General features: G+C 37.1%; 1 protein-coding gene across 1 annotated transcript; it reads left to right on the top strand.

Annotated features, from left to right (window-relative positions):
* Nucleotides 1–765: 765 nt before the first annotated feature.
* LOC142351754 (ATPase family gene 2 protein homolog A-like) lies at nucleotides 766–22,375 on the top strand. Its single transcript, XM_075407192.1, has 3 exons — nucleotides 766–982; nucleotides 20,220–20,522; nucleotides 20,643–22,375. Exons 1-3 carry the CDS (start codon nucleotides 766–768, stop codon nucleotides 22,373–22,375), a joined length of 2,253 nt encoding a protein of 750 aa, XP_075263307.1.
* The last annotated feature ends 809 nt before the right edge of the window (nucleotides 22,376–23,184 follow it).

Raw genomic sequence — 23,184 nt, 5'->3', positions numbered from 1 at the left:
GTGCCTTTCATTCCACCCAAACTAAGACCCATGGTGATGGCCAAAGCTCATGAGACTCACCCAGGCAAAAATGCAACTAAAACAGCATTTCGAATGATGGCTTGGTGGACCGGCATCAGTCAAGATGTTCTTCGATATGTTAGTAAATGTAAGGAATGCCAAAAAAGCAGGCCTCGCCTGGGGAAAACAGTATCCACTTGGCGGGAAGCTGAAGTTTGGGAAAGACTCCAAGTGGACTGGCGCTACGTTAAGGATCAAGGTAATATCTTAGTGATAGTAGACGCGGGGTCAGGTTGCATAGAAGCCTTCCCTGCGGGAAATAGAACCTCACAAACAGTGAAGGTGTACTTGAGTCAAATCTTTGCAAGATTTGGGATACCAAGAACATTAGTATCAGACAATGGTCCTGAGTTTGTGAGCAGTGACCTAAAGCAATGGTGTGAATCACTTGGGATTAAAAAGATGGAATCTCCCATCTACCATCCAAGAGCAAATGGAATTGCTGAACGAGCGGTCCAAACAGTGAAACGGGCTATTCAAGCCTGGAGTCCAAATCTGAATGTGTCATTTGGCGCTTTTCTACAGCGGGCTTTAATGACACATCGGAACACTTCCAAGACGCGGGGCAAAATCTAAGTAGAACTGCTACTGGGACGCAAAATAAGACTTCCAGCAGTCACTGATTTTGATCTGTGTGAACGAGTCCTCTTCAAACCGACGAACAGTTCACCAACGGTTCCAGCTACTTTCATTATCCGTAAAGGAATGAACACTTCGTTCATCCAGCCGGAGAATTCAAACAAGACAGTTCTTGTTAGTGACAACAAGATTGCACGGTTGGAACCTGACGACATCAAGACTGAATCTACTGACTCACAGTCTGAGAGCAGTAGGGACGACATAGACGTGGCATCACCCAACTCTACTGAAGAAACCTCAGTAGTTGAAGGGGAACAACCTTCATTGGCCACGAGAACTTCAAGCAGAAATAAAAAACAGCCAGAAAGATTTGGAGAAGCTATTCCTACAAACTTGCTTAAAAAAGGAGGGAGGATGTGATATATGGAGAAGTAGCGAACTTAGCAACTTAAGTTAAAACTTCGATATATAAAGAAAACTTTCTTACCTGATGTTTGGTGAAGTGAAATTGAATAATGGTTTCAAATTTGAACCGAATCGTCGATTCAAATTTGTTCATACCACAAGTTTATCAATGTACATAAACCATAAATTTGTGAGATAGATTCGACCTTCTCACTACCAAACTCGATCAGTAACCAACTCTGAGGTAGGGACAACAATGTGTTAGGTGCAAAAAACTGCACTAGTACTTGCCATATACGGCAAGGGGAAAAAGTTGTCCACAACTAAGGTGTAAATTAACACATATCAGTTTATCTATATCTAGACGGATCTGTAAAATTTCATACTGATACGGATTATAAATACCTGTGAAATTTTGTACATTTAGGTCATTTTGAATTCAATTATTAAAATAATAAAATTCTTGTTATTCGTGCTCTAGACCACGACAACGAGCATTAAATAGCACTTATGATTTGTGGAATGTATGTTGCAATGAACGATGAAATCTGCTTTGCAACCTGTGGTACAAAACTCAACAATCAACGATTCTATTCAATTCTCGTTGCTATAACAAAAGTTGCAAAACTTACAAATGACATTATTACATATTAGCGCCAGAAAACTACCAGAATATGAAAAAGTTGGAACCTCTACTTTGGCTATATATATATATATATATATATATATATATAATATAATATATATATTTATAATATATATATATATATATATATACATATACATTTATATATATATATATATATATATATATATATATATATATATATATATATTTCCACAACTCTTATGCCACTACTGTTGCTTTTTGAAGAGCAGTGGTGAGAAAAAAGTGGTGGAAAATGGTGTCCCTTTTTCACCCCTATTTATTTGAGTGCTTTTTTCACCCCTTATCAGTTAACCCCGATTTGTTCACCACTCTATCACATAACCCCGCTATCTTTTCACCCCGATTTTATTCTTTTATATAATAAGGACTATTAAGTTAATCAAATAATTACTGGGTCATGCCTCTCGAGGCATGGCCATGCCTCAGCAGACCTTGAGACTTGAGATGAAACTATCACAACCGAACATCGGATTAAGTTATCCGCTTAATTTTAACAAAACATGCCTGCAACTGCTGTTCGGCGGTGGGAAAAGATAGAGGGGTTAAATGTTATTGGCGGTTAAATAAAACGGGGTGAAAAGAAGTGAAAACCGGAAAAATGATACCCTTAGTGCTCTAATGTTTTGCTATGAATAAGTTAAGAGCTTTAAACTAACAAAAAAGAGACTTTTCTTCCTTTTGTATAAATAGGAAATGAACTTGAAATGACTAATGTCCGAGTAAAAAAAAACAACAACAGCACTGCTCAAAGTCCTTTATTCGCATCCAATGCCGCAATCACTTTTTTCTCATCATTTGGCGTCTGGAGTTGTCTTCTCTGAACGCTGACATTTTCTGTTCGCAATTGAGAGAGTACCGGTCTCGTAATAAGTTTCTCAAAATAAGTTCCGAAAACTTTTGAGAGAAAACTATTGTAGAAACAAGCCGAAATTTTAGATGGCACCCGAAAATGAGCGTGCTTTTTGTCAAAAAACTAGAAACGGGCGTTGTGCATCAAATACATAAATAAGCACTTGATATGATAAAGTCAAGTAACCCAACAATTCTTTTCAAAGGGCAATAAGTAATAGCTCACCAAATTAATAAATATTACCTACATTTTGCACGTTTTGATCCTTTGAACAATTTACTTCCAATTTGCCACACCAAACTTTCCTAGACCAACTCCGACAGTTATTTTGCATGATCTTGCAAGATTTTTGCAGATGACGCTAATATTGCAAGATTTTGCAAGATTCTTGCAAATGACGCTCATCTTGCAAGATGCAAGATCCGGACGCCTATCTTGCAAGAAACTTGCAAGATCTTGCATGATAGACGTCAGGTAGATCTTGCAAGGTAAAATGTTCAAGAAAAAAAAGAAATTTTAAAGTCGTATTAACTCAAAGATCATTTTCTCTTATGAGTTCAGACCGTCGAAGGGAGCTCTCTGATCAAACGAAAAACTTTCATATCACTTCTGCCTTCAATAACGTATTTGAAAAACTCATATCCAGAAAAAAATTTTCAATGACCGTTTGAATGCTTTGTTCTATCCACACAAAACTTGAACTGTGAAGTAGGCAAGGAAGAAGAAGATAAAAAAGCCTAAAAATGATTTTTCTCGGGTCTAAACGTAAAGTTTTATATCAACTTTACCGTCGATAACGTATTTGAAAGACCCGTTTTCACAAAAATAGTTCAATGATCGTTTCAACGCTCATTCTGTTCACACCAAGTGTGAATGATTTGACAAGCACTAATACCTTCGCGCATTGGTCTTAGCTCTTATAGTCTTTTTTTCTTTTGTGTCTATCTAGGTCAGGTGCGCTCCTTCAGGAGCTCAGTAATGCACCGACTCTAGTCATCATAGAAGCCAAAAGGCCCGCACTCAAGCTAAGACTAGATTTCCGGACGTCCAGTTTGCTAGGGCCTTGCAAAAATTCGTCGTTTATCTTGCAAGACTTTTGCAAAAATCAGACGCTTATCTTGCAAGATTCTTGCAAAAATTCAACGCTTAACTTGCAAGAATCTTGCAAGAGTTCGACACCTATCTTGCAAGAATCTCACAAGATCGACGCTTACCTTGCAAGATTCTTGCATTTCCGACGGCTATATTGCAAGATCTTGCTAGAATCTTGCATGATCTTGCAAGATGGTGCGTAATCTTACAAGACTCCTGCAAGATTCTTGCAAGATCTTGCAAGATAGCCGTCGGTATTAGACTAGGGTTTTCATTTAAAATCCAAGAGCTACAACAAACTTCAATTAAAGTTTTTGGTACGTTATTTTGGTCTTTCGACATTTTTCGCATCCATATTAAAACCTTCGTGTTTGCACTGAAAATTATGAAATATTTCTCATACTTAAGCACTTCATTTTTACTTAAGCACTTCTCATACTCAAGCACTTCAAACACGCCCCCCCCGGTGTTTTTTACGCCCCCCCCCCGGTGTTTTTTACGCCCCCCCCCCATTACAAATTATGTGTTGTTATATAGCACGTTACTTTGTAAGAAAATAGCACGTGCGCCTGGGGGCGTAAAAAATATCAGCCCAATAAGCTGGGGGCCAAAACAGAATAGATCCAAAATTCCCCTAATATCAGGAAATTGTAGTTCAAAATATTTGCTTAGTGGTTCATAAATTGCGTAACTTAATCGAATTCTTGCCTAATGCCCCTCCCTCACTATAGGAGTAGCCGAACGCAAGCAATACAAGAAAAAGCGATTCCCGTTAGTCGCGATTTTGACCCAACCCAATCAAAGAGTGTTTTTTGAATAGCATTTTTAGCTGGATTTACTTGTTTTCAACCTTTTTCAGGCTTTCCCACTATTTTGTTGTTCGCTGAAATCTTGATCATTTTACATGGATGTACTGCAATTTCTCTATTTCCCTGGATTTTTCCCCGGATTCCCTCTTAGATTTACAGGGAATCCTGGGTCGAGGTTTGGTCAAAACATAATATAAGATTAGCGGTGAATAGCGGTGAAAAAAAAACTTTTTTCACCGCAAAGCGTGCGCATCTTTTAGCGTTGAATGAGATGAATTTTTGCGGTGAATTTTTTTAGCGGTGAATTTTTTTTTCACTGCATTCAATTGATCTCTTACAAAAAGAACCTGTCGTACACGGGTCCGAACCTCTTACCTACTGCATGTCGACAACTTTTTATTCCACTGCGCCAGCTGTCACGTATTTTATTGCTATGTCCTTTGACTTAAAGATAACCGTTGAAATTAGCGCGAATAATATTTGTAAGATTTGCGATTTTAGCGGTGAAAATTTTTTTTCACCGCTTTCTGCTGGTAGCAGTGAAAATTTTTTTTTCACCGCATTCTGCCGATAGCGATGAAATTTTTTTTCACCGCATTCTGCTGGTGGCGATGAAAAACTTTTTTCACAGCATTCTGATGGCAGCAGTGAAAAATTTTTACTTTCACCGTTTAAGCGGTGAAAAAATATTTTACCGCTTTGAAGTTTTTTTCACCGCATTAATCACTTTGAAAGCAAATCTTACAATTTAACTCAAATTCACCGCAAATCTTACATCTTTTAGCAATTTTTAGCGGTGACACCTTGGCTCGGGATAACTGCACTAGGCAAATTGAATTATGTTAGTAGAGCAATATCAACTTTTGCCACCTACCATTGGGAGTTCTGAAAATATCTTGAAGCGCAGAATTCCAATGTATTCGGCGGGTTCGGGGTCCCTGTAAATTGGCATAGACCGGGTGCTAGTAATATGCGAAGAGTTTGTCGAAGTTGTTGAAATCAAGGTTGTGAAAACTAAAAAAATTATATATCCACCATCAACTTAGATAACTAATTGTAAAACGCCATGTAAAATTATATTGTATTGAAAAACTAATTGTAAAACGCCATTTAATTATAACAATATAATAATATGCGTATTAATTACTCAAATAATTTTTACAGTACATTAGATTCATTCCTGAGTTACCACAAGATCCAAAGTACAAGATTTTTAAATATTTAAATGAAAAGCGCTATTTTAGGAGCCTTAAAGGCGCTATTTTAGGAGCAGATATAGAAGTTTGTGGGTTGAATCAAAATCGTACATGCAGCTAAAAAAACATCTACAAAATATTAGCTCCCATATATAAAAAAAAAGTAAAGGCTTTTGCTCCTTTTTAAAATTAAAATAAGTATCTGTTCATAGGAAGTATAAAAGATCCAATGGTATGCAAAAGAAGAATTTTGCAGATTATTTTGTCTCTCCGGTTGATCAATACCAAATCTTTTTAGATAGGAACTAGATGATTGATTTGATATATGTTAAAAAAATGTAGAAGTTTGCAAGACTTCGTAGTAAAATCCATAGACTCAAAACACGGCCATCTAATATATTATAAAAAACGTCTCAAGACAATTAGAATATTCAAAATATTGATTGAAATTACTTCAAAAAACGATTTAATGTTATTAGGCAATATAAATGAAAAATTAACAAAACATTCTCAAAAAAAATAAAATTGAAAAAAGTAGCATAGTGTCTTTTTTCAAAACTTGGTTCAATTAAATTACATTATCTATGCGTTACGTACACCAAATTGTTAAACCAAATACAGTTCTGACGAGCAACTGAACATAATTTTTTTCAAATTATTGAATAGCTGCAAGATATTTTTAAATCGAAGATCGATTCCCTCACTAATGTACTTTTTAAGGGTTGAAGTTTGTTACTATTTTTTTAACCGTTTTCTTGCTAGGCAATCAATGATTTTTCTTTTTTCAACGTCAAGAACGAAGCACCTCTGTTGATATCAAAGAAACCAAGAAAAAGTGAGCTATAAAAAAACTGTTGTTTTTCAGTCAATTCTTATGGAGTGGCTGTAATTTACTTCACAATAATTTCTTTTCAATTTTTTAGTGAATCAACAATGTCAATAATTGCTAGCATTAAATGATTGAAAGCCCCAACCACATATTTTTTTTCTTTTGTTGCCTGTTTTTGAATTTAGAATCAACGTCAACCCTTAAAAAGTACAATAGTGAGGGAATCGATCTTCGATTTAAAAATATCTTGCAGCTATTCAATAATTTGAAAAAAATTATGTTCAGTTGCTCGTCAGAACTGTATTTGGTTTACAGTTCTTGAGAATTCTGCAAGAAAAATCACAATCTCTGTTGGAGTAAACATTTTTGGTGCATAATGTAAACTCAAAGCACATTCAGTAAAAATTCACATCTCGAATACAATTGAATCTGAATAAATCTATTTATGATGCTGGGAAAATGACTATTTGATGCAGTGAGCAATTATGAAAAAACATCTTATAAACTATTATCTCTGCTTTTTTCAAATATAAATTCACGGCGTGCTTTAAAGAATTTCAACCTCAGAAAATTGAAAACGAGCATCCTTATTGAACATCAACTTCTTCTATTCAACTCAAATATTGTTTAGGAGCAACTATTTTTAACTGTTTTTTAAAATTGATTATAACAAGAAAAATTTTTTGCAACCTAATTGTTGTAAAAAACAACTGTTAGCCTACTGCTAGAGGTTAGTGGTATAGTAAATCAATGCTGAATCATTATAAAGACATTCTGTTCTTTACGATGGCCAGTAATGCATGAAAATTAATATGCACAGCTGAACTCCCGCGAACAAGGTTTGATTTATCTGCGATTCGAAAATCCGCGTGGGTACTTGTAACTTTTTATTTGCGTAGCAAGTCGTAACCACTCGGCTAATTGGGCTTTGTGGAATATGCCTACAAACTAGCTTGTATATAAATAGTGTTTACACTACTATAGTAATTACCAGTTCTACGCTACAAAAGTATGACATTACTCTGCTCTGACTTACTTTTGGGGCATGAGTAATTTTCAGACTGTACAGGATAAGTTAAGCCTGGGCGAATTCCAGGACCTGAATATAATCTTAAGGAAGAAGAACTGTACACAAAGAAACTTAAAATATTCTGGAGATGCAATGTTTCAGAACTGAAATAAGTTTTTATACTTGAAATGTGCTGGTTCAGCGCTGAAATGCTCTGAGACTCAAGTTCAAGAGCCAATACTAGAAAAAAAGAGTTGGTGAATTTGAAAAAAATGATCTTTGAAAGACATTTAGCACCATTGAAATTTTAGTGAACAATGGAAATTGTAAGTGGAATTTAAAAAATAATTGTCGTCCGATATCTACAAATGACGAAAAAGTAAATTTGGTACCGTCAGAATTTTGCACTAGCATAAGATCTGAAACGATTCGAAAAATGATATATCGTTAACGCGATGACCGATCAACTGCAAGAGGAAAACTACAAATTGGTTTTGTATATCAGCAATGTTAATACGCCATCTTTATTTATTCTTACTTTCCTTACCCATTTTGAAGTATTTCTCCACTCGCTGAAAATGCGTAAATTCATATAATGGGAAACAAGTGCAATTTCAGTTGTATTAATCTCAACCCAGACAACAATTTTTTAATCATAGTTCCTGAATTTTCTTTAATTAAATTTTCCTCACTTGCAATGCACCGATAAATCTGAGGAGAAATTCATGGTGCACAAAGCGCATCAAACACTTTTATCCGGAGAGCTTAAATTCAACAACTGCAGGGTATAAAATTTGCACTAAATTTAGTGTCTGTGACAAATTGAGATGAGTGAAGCTTTTATTGGGGATTAGAAATTATTCAGTTGCAATCAGAATTTAATTTGACTTTTCTTTCAATTTTGATCCCTAATATTTTGAGGTCAACGAAGGGTCAAAACATAGTGGTCAAGATAGCCCGTAGTGAAGATTCTTTGCTTTCATTTGAGGATCATATGTGATTTCATATGTTTGATCTTATTTACTTATTTTATTTCATATGTTCTTGATTTTTTAGTACGGTCATACTAAGAAATCGAAGAAATCATATGTGATGCTTGTATGATTCATATAAAATAAAGTATGATCCTTGTTTGATTACCGGGAGTCATACATCTATTTTCCCCTACTATTTACGCTTTTAGATTTATCACTAATGTATCAATGATGTGATTCCCCGGGCTCAGGTTGCAATGCTCCAAACAATTGTGTGGAGCAACATTTGTTTCAAAGTTGGGAGTTATTTATTAGAATAAAATATATGTATATAATTAAAGTTTTGAGGTTCTCTGAAGCTAAGTCATACGTATAATTGATCGTTTAAAACAGTAAACAAACAGCATTCTTTTCGCTGTTTGAAACTATCAAAACCAGAATATGAAAAAGCTGCTGCTTTTTCCAGAAGTTAATATGTGCAAATATTGAGAAATACACACAATAAAATCCTTTGAGATTAAAAATCTGTGCAGCATTGTACATTTAAGGGAGGCAAAGTAAATTGCTCTTAATGAACTGTATTCAACTGACGAGATTTCGAGGACTCTCAGGTGCACTACGAAAACATTTTGAGGCTAGACGTAACAAACGTTCACTTAAAGTTCAATAAGATGCGGTACATTCAACCCGAGGGCTTTGTCTTGAGTGTCTCGTTTCCCATGATACTGAAAAAATTAAAAATTTGGCCTAAATCCTTTGAAAAATCTTGCCGAAAACACGGGGAGGAACGAAGAGCAAGACTCTTGACATGAATGGAATGTGCTACAATTTTAAACAATGGGGAAAATTATATTTGGTTTCTGTGTAAAAAGTGGCAAGCGCAATTCAAGTTGAAACCGGTTTCATACAAAATACCAGGAATTACGGACGCGATGCTTAACAACATGCAGGAAATTGTTCGAGTATGTAGCTGTTTGGAACAAAATCTCAAAGCAAACAAAAGTTTCAAAAAAAAGTGAACATAGAGCATAAGGCGATGTTTTTTTTGTTCATAAGAGGGGAATTATCAATCAAAAAAATTGCAAGTTGACAAGAACTTGTGTGAATTTTAAAAAAATTTTACTACGAGAAGTTTTAAAATTTGCCGACCCTAACTGAAATCATCTCTTTTTTGTAACTTTAACTTGTATGTGTTGTATAGCTAACATAAAATGGATACAATGCCATCTATCTTGGTCAAACCTGCCCTATTGTTACCAATAGAAATCATGAGCATCAAAATAAAGGTTCTCCTGTGGAACAACAGACCGTTGATTTTTGAGGAACTGCAAAATCTTGAATGGGATAATCTCACCTTGTTGGGTTGAAAACTAAAAACTCTTGAAGCGATATATACCTATAGGTTGAAAACTTGGTGACCGGGAACGGAATCGCCATTAAAATTTGATTTCAAACGCCAAATTTTACCTTCGACAACTATGAAAACCTGAATATAAAAATACGGCTGGTTTTTCCAGAAGTTAATATGTGCAATTATTGAGAATTACACACAACAAAATCCTTTGAGATTAAAAATCTGTGCAGTATTGTACATTTAATGTAGGCAAAGTAAATTGCTCTTAATGAACCGTATTCAACTGACGAGATTTCGAGGACTCTCAGGTGCACTACGAAAACATTTTGAGGCTAGACGTAACAAACGTTCACTTAAAGTTCAATAAGATGCGGTACATTCAACCCGAGGGCTTTGTCTTGAGTGTCTCGTTTCCCATGATACTGAAAAAATTAAAAATTTGGCCTAAATCCTTTGAAAAATCTTGCCGAAAACACGGGGAGGAACGAAGAGCAAGACTCTTGACATGAATGGAATGTGCTACAATTTTAAACAATGGGGAAAATTATATTTGGTTTCTGTGTAAAAAGTGGCAAGCGCAATTCAAGTTGAAACCGGTTTCATACAAAATACCGGGAATTACGAACGCGATGCTTAACAACATGCAGGAAATTGTTCGAGTATGTAGCTGTTTGGAACAAAATCTCAAAGCAAACAAAAGTTTCAAAAAAAAGTGAACATAGAGCATAAGGCGATGTTTTTTTTGTTCATAAGAGGGGAATTATCAATCAAAAAAATTGCAAGTTGACATGAACTTGTGTGAATTTTAAAAAAATTTAACTACGAGAAGTTTTAAAATTTGCCGACCCAAACTGAAATCATCTCTTTTTTGTAACTTTAATTTGTATGTGTTGTATAGGTTACATAAAATGGATACAATACCATCTATCTTGGTCAAACCTGCCCTTTTGTTACCAATAGAAATCATGAGCATCTAAATAAAGGTTCTCCTGTGGAACAACAGACCGTTGATTTTTGAGGAACTGCAAAATCTTGAATGGGATAATCTCACCTTGTTGGGTTGAAAACTAAAAAATCTTGAAGCGATTTATACCAATAGGTTGAAAACTTGGTGACCGGGAACGGAATCGTCATTAAAATTTGATTTCAAACGCCAAATTTTACCTTCGACAACTATGAAAACCTGAATATAAAAATACGGCTGGTTTTTCCAGAAGTTAATATGTGCAATTATTGAGAATTACACACAACAAAATCCTTTGAGATTAAAAATCTGTGCAGTATTGTACATTTAATGTAGGCAAAGTAAATTGCTCTTAATGAACCGTATTCAACTGACGAGATTTGGAGGACTCTCAGGTGCACTACGAAAACATTTTGAGGGTAGACGTAACAAACAATCACTTAAAGTGCCATAAGATGCGGTAAATGCAATCCGATGGTTCACTTTTGTGTGTCTCGTTGACCATGTTTCTGAATAGTTGCGCTTTAAATCTTTGAAACATCTTGCAGAGAACAGTGAAGGGAGGGAAGATCAAAATTCTTGACATGATTGGAGTGTGCAATAATTTTCAACAAGGAATAAATTGAGAGTTGCTTTCCAAGTAAAAAGTTACAAAACATTTCATGTTGAAACCGTTTTTATGCAAAATACCAGGGGATTATGGTTGCAGCGCTTAACAACGTGCAGGAAATTGTTTGAGTCTGTAGCTGTTGTGAACAAAATCTCAAAACAAACATTAATTTTAAAAGAGTGAGCATAGAGCATAATCCGATGATATTTTCCCGGGGGATTTACCAATCAAAATTGTTCAAGTTGACAGTAGTTTGTTTAAAATTCGAATCTTCTTCACAACAAGGAATTTTATAAATTTCTGGTCCAAACTGAATTCATGTTTTGATTAAAATTTGAAATTGCATGTAAGATATTAAATTATATAAAACGGATACTACTTCATCTATTTTGGTCAGACTTGCCGTCATGTTACCAATATTATCTCACAGCATCACGAAAAAGATTTTCCAATTGGATAACAGCTCGTTGATTTTTACGGTAACGCGCAAAAATTTAAACGGGTCATTCTCAGTGCACGTCGTGGGGTTGAAACTCTGATGATCATTGAGGCGACAGACATCAATAAAATGAAACCTTGATAAATCACCAGGGAGGAATTGCCATTAAATTATTATTTCAATTACAAATTTTACTTTTAACAGTTGCAAATAAAATTGGTGCATAATTTTTTGAAATTTTTTCAATTAAAAATCCTCGAGGATAAAAACAAAAAAGATTGAGAGCAGAACAATTGTTCTCTGAACAAAACACACTGGAAATTTTAAAAACGACATAAAGTCTATAGATTGTTGGGTGTATTAATTAAATAGAATTTTCGTAAATATATCGAAACTGTAATTGAGTTCAAAAATTTGTTGCTATTTTAGCTCATTTCGTAGAACCACATCAATTTAGGCAAAGGCAACTGTGAATACCTTGTAATCATTTTATTGGATTGTGCTGCATTTTTCAGTCATACTGACGATAAATACATAGTTCGAAAACGCTTGTTTTCACTGATTAAAAAATTTTTTTATTGAATTTTTTTTGCAAAAAAAATTAAGTTCTGCCGGTGAGGACGGTTGCTACGTCGTCACACTTTGGAGGCTGAAATATTTGCAATGCAATGTGGTGAAGAGCACGCTGGGATAGACACCAGATTGAACGTTATATTTTTTAAGATATCTCAACAACCTTGAAATTTGTGTCCGAAAGGAGGCTACATCCAAATGATACGTAATGAACTTCTCGACTACTTTGCAAATTTTCTAAACGATGTCTCTCATGGTGCCAAAAGTAAGCCTCGTTTCTAGCCGCTGAGAGGGGAGAAACTTTTGCGCTTAAATCAACGACAACTGATGATGATGATGCAAGATTAGACATCACGGCCAACGGACTTTGGAAATCGGAGAGATTCAACATAACATATTTTGTCATAAATGTTTTCAAGCCACAAGCAACAAATTGCACTGAAAGCAGTAGCGAAGCCTAGAAGTATTTTGAATCTATTAAATGTACCAATGTGAAAAAAGAGTAATTGATGTTGAGAAAGCAACATTTTGTCCACCTGTCTTTACTTGCGCTGGTTGAGCTGGCCCATCAGCCTAAAAGCCGAGGAAACAAATGACATCTAAGCTCTGTGTGAGAAAAAGGATAACTAAGTTGACATCATAAGATATCTAAGGACAAAAATCAGTTTTATTCTCATAAGGAGTTCTGTCCTCTGCAGGTTTCTCAGCGTGATTGTGTATAAAATTATATTTTCATTGATGAATCTGAACAATGCCAACTGCTTTATGAAGATTTGGGAGGAAACGAACTTGCCAACACGTATCCATTGTGAAAATAAGTCTTTGTAGCAGTAATTATAATGCTGGCGAGAGCTGAGTTGACCTATTACACTTTTAGGGGAGGGTACTTCTGTTGATTTAATTTTGTTCTTAATAGATGACCATAAAACGATGGCGAGGGGGGGAAATAGAAAGGATGCTAATTTTTGGGTCGTTCCCGTTATAGCCCCCAATATGCCAATTTTTTTATTCCTAGATTTACAATATGAGGCATGTTTAAGCATTTTGGGGGTTGTTCTTGCCACTTGCTTTAATTTTGTAAACTAATTGGCATACCTTCCAGCTGTGATTATCTCAGAGGTCTCATAAGCTTTTTCATTGATTATTGCAGATCTTAGGACGCGGCAGCCATCAAAAATTTCAACTGCCGTCCCCTCAAACTGTAGGTTTAGATCTCTGAAGCCTCTTTTACTATTATTTGACGCTTCAGGGCGTTAAAGGTGTAGCCAAAATAAATACCAAGTTCAATGAGTTGTTTGTAGAACAAGAGTAAGTCTTCCAAACGTCTACTGCGCTGCCGTCGTATGAGTACCATTTTTGCGATACGTGTGCGCTCAGGACAAGTCCATGCAATGGGAAGTGTGGCTACTCCATACATAGCTATAGCAATGGTTCCCCTTGAGTTTTACCCTCTAGGTTTTACCTGTGACGTATAAATAGGACGTGTTTTGGAAAACAAAACTGGAGGAGGGGCAAACTCTCTTGATGTTTTCAACTGGCAGATTACGGTTCAGGCAGTTGAAGGCGGTTTTTGTGTCTATTAGGAGAACAGTTTAATTTTTAGGTTTTTCATTTTGAGCGCACAGTGAATTTTGTGTACAATCTAGAACTTCTGTTTTAGGAAAATTTGTGTGTTGACGTCCAAAAAATGTAGGTCGTTTTCTATACGCTTGATCATGCCTCTGCCTGAAGCGACGAGGAGCTACGCCAATTGGTCGAACATCGGTGTTTTTTGTTTAAGGGGATTAGTCTTCATGCGTCATTTCCATGAAGTTGTTTAACTGATCCACTTCAATTCTTTACGCTGTTTACACAGCACAGCTATAGTTTCAAGAAAAAAGTCGTCGAGGTGGCCTTGCACCATCGCTTGAGGAGCGAGGATATTGGTTACTAACCGGTGGTTGATCGATTTCACGCAAGGGAGAACCAGGCGGGGAAGATAGCGGCAACCTTCAATGAAAGTTTTTCATAGATGCCCCTTTCTGCAAACTGTTTCAGAATTCCATCAGAGCATTTAACGAATTTTTGCCCTTTTTTGTGTTTGTTCAGTATTTGAAGTTTTCCAGTCAGTGGCGGATTTCTTTTTGAATTCTGTCAGTCTTATCGGGGTTTCCTGGCAGTTTATGCCAGAACGTTTCGTAAACTTTTTCGTTTTTTTTTCGCTGCATTTTCTTGTTGGGGGGGCGTTGTGACTATGGGTCCATCATTGGCATCATCAGCAACTATGGTAGTTATCGTATATTTAGAGCTCTGTGTGAGAAAAAGGATAACTAAGCTGACATCTTAAGATATCTAAGGACAAAAATCAGTTTTATTCTCATAAGGAGATCTGTCCTCTGCATTCTAAGCTCAAGGACACTTAGACGGCACAAAAATGTTGATACCTCAATTGAGCTATTTTTAAAGGAGGGGGTTAGCTTGACATCATCTACTTTTGTCAATAGTTGTTTTTGTTATATTGTTGTCTGTCTTTTGTTATAAAGTTTTCTCAGCTTGATTGTGTATAAAATTATATTTTCATTGATAAATCTGAACAATGCCAATTGCTTTATGAAGATTTGGGAGGAAACGATCTTGCCAACACGTATCCATTGTAAAAATATGTCTTTGTAGCAGTAATTTTAATGCTGGCGAGAGCTGAGTTGACCCATTACACTTTTAGGGGAAGGTACTTCTGTTGATTTATTTTTGTTCTTAGTAGATGACCATAAAACGATGGCGAGAGGGGGAAACAGAAAGGATGCTAGTTTTTGGGTCGCTCCCGTTATAGCCCCCAATATGCCAATTTTTTTATTCCTTTGTTTCCAAAAATCCACAGGAAAAGATTAGGGTTTTGCTCTTAAGCCGCGAAAGACAATCCAATCGACGGGTAGTGATCCCCTATTATGAGAGATCACTGCTTTGTATATAATTTTTGAAGTCAAACCATTAAAACTATTTAGTGCTGCGTCATGAGAGATGAGTTTCTGTTTAATCTGAGACATCACTGCATGGAACAAAATTTTAAATAAAAGGCAATATAACTATTAAGAGCTGCGTCATGAGAATTAAATTTCGTTATTATTTAAATGTGCTATGAATATGGACTCCTCGCCCGAAATATGGCACTGCATGAACTATCAAAGTCAATTGGCCGTTTGGAACACCCTAAGGCACATGATAGCGCTGCGCAGGAGAGGAAAACTTATTTTCGTCTGTATGTATTTTATTGCGTCCGCTTATGATTCGTCTTCCTTTTCAAAACCTTTGCTAGCTGATTGTTTTTTTGTGCGCGTTGGGGACTGACCTGCGCCTCATGTAGAAAAACACTAAGGTAACAAAGTTACTCTTCTCAACGTTTCTCATATTTTTGGCACTTCAACGACTCATGATATTTGTACGCTTCTGCATAGTTTTTCATTTATAACTTTTGCAATTGAGTTACAGATATTCACGTCGAAGGAATAATGGCTCAGCTTAGACGCCAGAGGCCATTCGATTTAATGTCTATTCGCGCGTTTTTGTAAGTGCCATTTTTTGTTTAGCGAATGAGTCGACTTGAAGCAACTGAAGAGTCGGCTCAACCTCGACATAATAGCAAAGGTCATGCATGATGTTAGGAAAGGTATATCGGTTCTCGTTGTTTCTCATTTGTGTTGTCTCAACCTTTGCACAGTGGAGAACATGTAATTGGGTGAACAATTCACTCTCCCGAGTTGGAAGCGAATACAATCGCCGTGCGCATTGAGACATCGGAGAGTCAGGGACCGACGGCAATACATGCGTTCGGATGTTGGCATATGCGTCCGTGACAATATTCTGTGAGTTTGGTGTTGGCCTAGATAAGAAATTTTTTAAATTACAATTTGAGGCATGTTTAAGCATTTTGGGGGTTGTTCTTGCCACTTGCTTTAATTTTGTAAACTAATTGGCATACCTTCCAGCTGTGATTATCTCAGAGGTCTCATAAGCTTTTTCATTGATTATTACAGATCTTAGGACGCGGCAGCAATCAAAAATTTTGACTGCCGTCCCCTCAAACTGTAGGTTTAGATCTCTGAAGCCTCTTTTACTATTATTTGACGCTTCAGGGCGTTAAAGGTGTAGCCAAAATACCTACCAAGTTCAGTGAGTTGTTTGTAGAACAAGAGTAAGTCTTCCAAACGTCTACTGCGCTGCCGTCGTATGAGTACCATTTTTGCGATACGTGTGCGTTCTGGACAAGTGTATGCAATGGGAAGTGTGGCTACTCCATACATAGCCATAGCAATGGTTCCCCTTGTGTCTTACCCTCTAGGTTTTACCTGTGACGTATAAATTGGACGTGATTTGGACAACAAAACTGGAGGAGGGGCAAACTCTCTTGATGTTTTCAACTGGCAAGTTACGGTTCAGGCAGTTGAAGGCGGTTTTTGTGTGTGGAGAACCAGGCGGGGAAGATAGCGGCAAACTTCAATGAAAGTTTTTCATAGATGCCCCTTTCTGCAAACTGTTTCAGAATTCCATCAGAGCATTTAACGAATTTTTGCCCTTTTTTGTTTTTGTTCAGTATTTGAAGTTTTCCAGTCAGTGGCAGATTTCTTTTTGAATTCTGTCAGTCTTATCGGGGTTTCCTGGCAGTTTATGCCAGAACGTTTCGTAAACTTTTTCATTTTTTTTTCGCTGCAGTTTCTTGTTGGGGGGGGGGGGCGTTGTGACTATGGGTCCATCATTGGCATCATCAACAACTATGGTAGTTATCGTATATTTAGAGCTCTGTGTGAGAAAAAGGATAACTAAGCTGACATCTTAAGATATCTAAAGACAAAAATCAGTTTTATTCTCATAAGGAGTTCTGTCCTCTGCATTCCAAGCTCAAGGACACTTAGACGGCACAAAAATGTTGATACCGCAATTGAGCTATTTTTAAAGGAGGGGGTTAGCTTAACATCATCTACTTTTTTCAATAGTTGTTTTTGTTATGTTGTTGTCTGTCTTTTGTTATACAGGTTTCTCAGCGTGATTGTGCATAAAATTATATTTTCATTGATGAATCTGAACAATGCCAACTGCTTTATGAAGATTTGGGAGGAAACGAACTTGCCAACACGTATCCTTTGTGAAAATATGTCTTTGTAGCAGTAATTATAATGCTGGCGAGAGCTGAGTTGACCTATTACACTTTTAGGGGAAGGTACTTCTGTTGATTTAATTTTGTTCTTAATAGATGACCATAAAACGATGGCGAGAGGGGGAAACAGAAAGGATGCTAATTTTTGGGTCGTTCCCGTTATAGCCCCCAATATGCCAAATTTTTTATTCCTTTGTTTCCAAAAATCCACAGGAAAAGATTAGGGTTTTGCTCTTAAGCCGCGAAAGACAATCCAATGGACGGGTAGTGATCCCCTATTATGAGAGATCACTGATTTGTATATAATTTTTATATTCAAAGCATTTAAACTCTTTAGAGCCGCGTCATGAGAGATGAATTTCTGTTTAATCTGAGACATCACTGCATGGAACAAAATTTTAAATATAAGGCACTATAGCTATTAAGAGCTGCGTCATGAGAATTAAATTTCTTTATTATTTAAATGTGCTATGAATATGGACTCCTCGCCCGAAATATGGCACTGCATGAACTATCAAAGTCAGTTGGCCCTTTGGAACCCCCTGAGGCATATGATAGCGCTGCGCAGGAGAGGAAAACTTATTTTCGTCCGTATGTAATTTATTGCGTCCGCTTATGATTCGTCTTCCTTTTCAACAACTTTGCTAGCTGATTGTTTTTTTGTGCGCGTTGAGGACTGACCTGCGCCTCATGCAGAAAAACACTAACGTAACAAAGTTACTCTTCTCAACGTTTCTCATATTTTTGGCACTTCAACGACTCATGATATTTGTACGCTTCTGCATAGTTTTTCATTTATGACTTTTGCAATTGAGTTACAGATATTCACGTCGAAGGAATGACGGCTGAGACTAGACGCCAGAGGCCATTCGGTTTAATGTCTATTCGTGCGTTTTTGTAAGTACCAATTTTTGTTTAGCGAATGAGTCGACTTAAAACAACTGAAGAGTCGGCTCAACCTCGACATAATAGCAAGGGTCATGCATAATGTTAGGAAAGGTATATCGGTTCTCGTTATTTCTCATTTGTGTCGTCTCAACCTTTGCACAGTGGAGAACATGTAATTGGGTGAACAATTCACTCTCCCGAGTTGGAAGCGAATCCAATCGCCGTGCGCATTGAGACATCGGAGAGTCAGGGACCGACGGCAATACATGCGTTCGGATGTTGGCATATAAGTCCGTGACCATATTCTGTGAGTTTGGTGTTGGCTACTAGACAAGAAATTTTTTAAATTACAATTTGAGGCATGTTTAAGCATTTTGGGGGTTGTTCTTGCCACTTGCTTTTATTTTGTAAACTAATTGGCATACCTTCCAGCTGTGATTATCTCAGAGGTCTCATAAGCTTTTTCATTGATTATTACAGATCTTAGGACGCGGCAGCCATCAAAAATTTTAACTGCGGTCCCCTCAAACTGTAAGCTTAGATCTCTGAAGCCTCTTTTACTATTATTTGACGCTTCAGGGCGTTAAAGTTGTAGCCAAAATAACTACCAAGTTCAGTGAGTTGTTTGTAGAACAAGAGTAAGTCTTCCAAACGTCTACTGCGCTGCCGTCGTATGAGTACCATTTTTGCGATACGTGTGCGCTCTGGACAAGTCTATGCAATGGGAAGTGTGGCTACTCCATACATTGCCATAGCAATGGTTCCCCTTGTGTTTTACCCTCTAGGTTTTACCTGTGACGTATAAATCGGACGTGATTTGGACAACAAAACTGGAGGAGGGGCAAACTCTCTTGATGTTTTCAACTGGCAAGTTACGGTTCAGGCAGTTGAAGGCGGTTTTTGTGTGTGGAGAACCAGGCGGGGAAGATAGCGGCAACCTTCAATGAAAGTTTTTCATAGATGCCCCTTTCTGCAAACTGTTTCAGAATTCCATCAGAGCATTTAACAAATTTTTGCCCTTCTTTGTTTTTGTTCAGTATTTGAAGTTTTCCAGTCAGTGGCAGATTTCTTTTTGAATTCTGTCAGTCTTATCGGGGTTTCCTGGCAGTTTATGCCAGAACGTTTCGTAAAGTTTTTCGTTTTTTTTTCGCTGCAGTTTCTTGTGGGGGGGGGGGGGGGGGGCGTTGTGACTATGGGTCCATCATTGGCATCATCAGCAACTATGGTAGTTATCGTATATTTACCGTGATTGGGGGCTATAGTTTATCTGACCAATAAGCTGTGGGGGGGGGGGGGGGGGGAGGGCTAGAATGGGAAAAACCCCTGTCACCAAATGTGTAACATGGAAGCCCACCAAAGAACAAAAGTCAGCTTCGCTCTAAGGAACTCCTTCTGCAGCCGACAAAGGTCTGTGATGACGCGAATTTATTGATAGTTAAATGGGAACAATTCTGTAAATTTACCAAATACTTTGAAAACGAGAGCTTGGAGAACCAGGACGAACCAATACTCACCCAGTTTTAGGGGAGGGGTGTTTCTAATTTCCACTCCTTAAACTTGTATGACTAATATCGCTTTCCGCATAAACAAACACTTGTGTTACTTAAGATCAGATATGAGCGCTAAATCTTCAAAGAAAAAAGTGAAGACCGAATGGGCAGAATGCAACGTTTGCAGTAAAAAAGTTCTATCGAGAATAAAGGAAGGGCATGATTGTGATGGCGGCATTGAACTTCCATATATACAGAACGTTGGCATGGACGTTTTATTGATAACTAACAATGTTTCAGAAGATAATAAGAACTCTGAAAATAGTTGCATAAAAATGACCTTGGAGACTATGTACCAAATGGGAGTTGACTTTGGAGCCTGGTGCAAGCTGATTTGTAAAGATGCGGAGTTTTCAAGCATATACCGCTGCTTGCCGTCTACAGAAGTTCCGCCTGGCGGCATACTTATTCCAGTTGAAGTTACTAGTGTTCGAAACGCCAATTTTCACAGTATCTTTGAGGTGCGATTGGTGTCTGATGTAGATATATTCAATGCTTTGGTGCTTCACGTGAAGCTTCTATCAGATGAAACATCATTCTCTGGTAAAATAGAACGCCGTTTGTTGCAACAAATTGTGCTCAATATCTTAAAAGGAAGAGTTTTGTTTAGTGGACAACATATCGCCATGAGAGTCTATGCTATAAAATGTACTCTTGTTGTAGGCGATTTGAAGACTCTGGAGAAAGAAATGGAAAACCTCCTATATAGTAGAGAAAAGGACGATAGCTGCGAAGAAAAGTTTGCTATGGTTACTGATTCTACTCAAATTGAAATAGATTTGACTTGTGGCAACTATAGCTCACCCAATCAGACGGCTCGCATCGAAATGGAAAATATCAATTCTTTTGGGGGATATGAGCTGCTGTTAAGTTCTCTTAAATCAGAAGTTATTGACCCCATCATTAACAAAACTGTCGAAGTAAAGTCACGTGTTTTTGGTGTTATGATTCACGGGTCTTCAGGAATAGGAAAATCATTTCTCTCTAAGTGCTTGATCGGGGAACTTGGTGTATTTGAAGACGATATATTGAGAGAAATAAAGTTGCCATCGAACTCAAAATCTGGTCAGGTGACTATTTATGTTTTGGATGATCTACATTTTCTTTTTGGCGTCCAAAGTAAATTAAAGGTTCTTGACGACGAATCTGTTCAAAATCCGATTCAACGGCTTCGAACATTCTTTGATCAGTTGCATAAACTAACAGGCGATGTTCTTGTAATTGGAATTACGCCAGACATTGAATTAATTGATAGTTCGTTGCGAAGAGTTGGCTACTTTGAGTACGAATACGAAATAAATCCTCCCAGTCAAAATTGTAGATACGATATTGTTCGTAAAATCTGCCAGCGGTGTTTTGCTAATTTTGTTTTTGATAATGACGATTTGCTAAGCTTGAGTTTTGAAGCCCATGGCTATATTGCTGCTGATCTGTTACATGTATTGAAATATGCTACCTTTGACGCCAGTTCGAACGAAGTAACGAATTGCAACTTGAAATCTGCTCTTAAAAAAGTGAAACCTAGTGCTATGAAAGAAATTGTTTTGGATATCCCGCCTGTAAAATGGAGTGATATTGGAGGTCAAAGTGATTTGAAGGCGAAGTTAAGACAGTGTATCGAGTGGCCGGTTAAAAATCCGGAAAAGTTTGCAAAGTTCGGGATTCAGCCTCCTAGAGGGATCCTTCTGTATGGACCTCCAGGGTGCTCAAAGACCATGGTTGCTAAGGCGCTGGCCAATGAGACAGGACTCAACTTTTTAAGTGTGAAAGGACCGGAAATTTATGACAAATATGTCGGTCAATCTGAAAAAGCGATCCGAAAACTGTTCCAACGTGCCAAACAGGCGGCACCTGTTATAATTTTCTTCGATGAAATTGACGCGATTGCACCCGCTCGAGGTAATTCGTCAAATAACAGTGTATCTGATCGAGTTTTAACCCAACTTCTGACAGAAATGGATGGAGTTGAGAAGTTAGAAAACGTTGTCATTGTAGCAGCTACAAACAGACCAGATATCATTGATAAAGCTCTATTACGTCCTGGCCGAATTGACAAATTATTTTATGTTGAGCTTCCTGACAGCGATACTAGGCAGAAAATTATCGAAATTAAGCTACGTAAAACGCCGCCTTTGAAAATTGCGAACGGAAGTCGAGACAGTTTTCTGAAAGAATTACTCCTCAAAACGGAAGGTTTCTCAGGGGCTGAAGTTTGTGCTTTGTGCGACGAAGCTGCAATGAATGCGCTTAGACGAAGCATGAGTTATGAAAACGCTGAAGTTGAAGATTTCATTAGTGAAGATGATTTCTGCGAGGCTCTGAAATTTGTTTTGCCGCAAACTACAAAACAGTCGCTTAAACGATATGAAGAATTTCGGCAGCAGGCTGAGCGATAAAATTGCAAAGACGAAAGTTATGGCAAGCTTGGGTTTCAGTTTTAATTCAATAAGTGAATTCTATCAGGTTATTCGATGGCACTGCTCTGCTTTTTAAATCGAGCTAGAGTCAGAACAATAGCATTGATATATTCTGTAAGAACCTTTCATCTTATCAGCAATGGCTGATTTGATTTTGGTGATGATTTTCCTGTTAAATTCGTCATACTTGACCTGTGCCAGCTAATGCTATCTAATACCGTACTTACTCTTAGAGTACAAGCTGAGGTGTTATTTTCAGTGAAGAAGCATCACTTTCTAATAATTAAATGATACTATGCCCCCTTTTTTGGCCTTAGTTTTGCGACTCAATTAGCAATAAATGTCAACATGAAAGAAAAGCGGTGCGCATTTTACGAGTATATATTTGAGATGTTTATAGGTCTGATCTTCATCAAAGAGACTTCTATTAAGGTGCTGCGGTGGCATGCAATGAATGTCTCTAACCGGTCGCGCTTAATGACCCTAACGCCATTTTTATTGTTCGAATTTGCGATACGTAAAGTTTTTTTGTCAGTTTGAGTTAGAATTTGTTAGAATTTACTATACTTAATTGGAAAACAGTGATAAATGATTGTTAAATATTAATTCAAAGTTTTTGATAAATGAATGAAAAGCCACTGTTTATTGTGGCTTAATGTTTTAACTTGAAACAAACGGCTGTTTTTATAATTTTTAAATGAAGAATATCAATTGCTTTTATTGTTTGTGTTTTTCATGGTCGATGTTTGTTCATAATTGGCGTTTTTTCACACAATGCTTTTATTTTT

This window comes from Convolutriloba macropyga, chromosome 1 (assembly GCF_964194025.1).
Source record: "Convolutriloba macropyga chromosome 1, txConMacr16.3, whole genome shotgun sequence".
Lineage (NCBI taxonomy): Eukaryota > Metazoa > Xenacoelomorpha > Acoela > Convolutidae > Convolutriloba > Convolutriloba macropyga.
Note: the sequence above shows the minus strand (reverse complement) of the source record. Positions and strands in the feature narration are given on the sequence as shown.

Bases quoted from the DNA above. Each gene is read 5' to 3' on its own strand.
- LOC142351754 (XM_075407192.1), top strand. From the start codon at position 766: ATGAACACTTCGTTCATCCAGCCGGAGAATTCAAACAAGACAGTTCTT. The intron at 983-20,219 runs GCAGAAATAAAA...ACAATGTTTCAG, and splicing joins ATTGGCCACGAGAACTTCAA to AAGATAATAAGAACTCTGAA. The intron at 20,523-20,642 runs GTAAAATAGAAC...CTCTTGTTGTAG, and splicing joins AGATGAAACATCATTCTCTG to GCGATTTGAAGACTCTGGAG.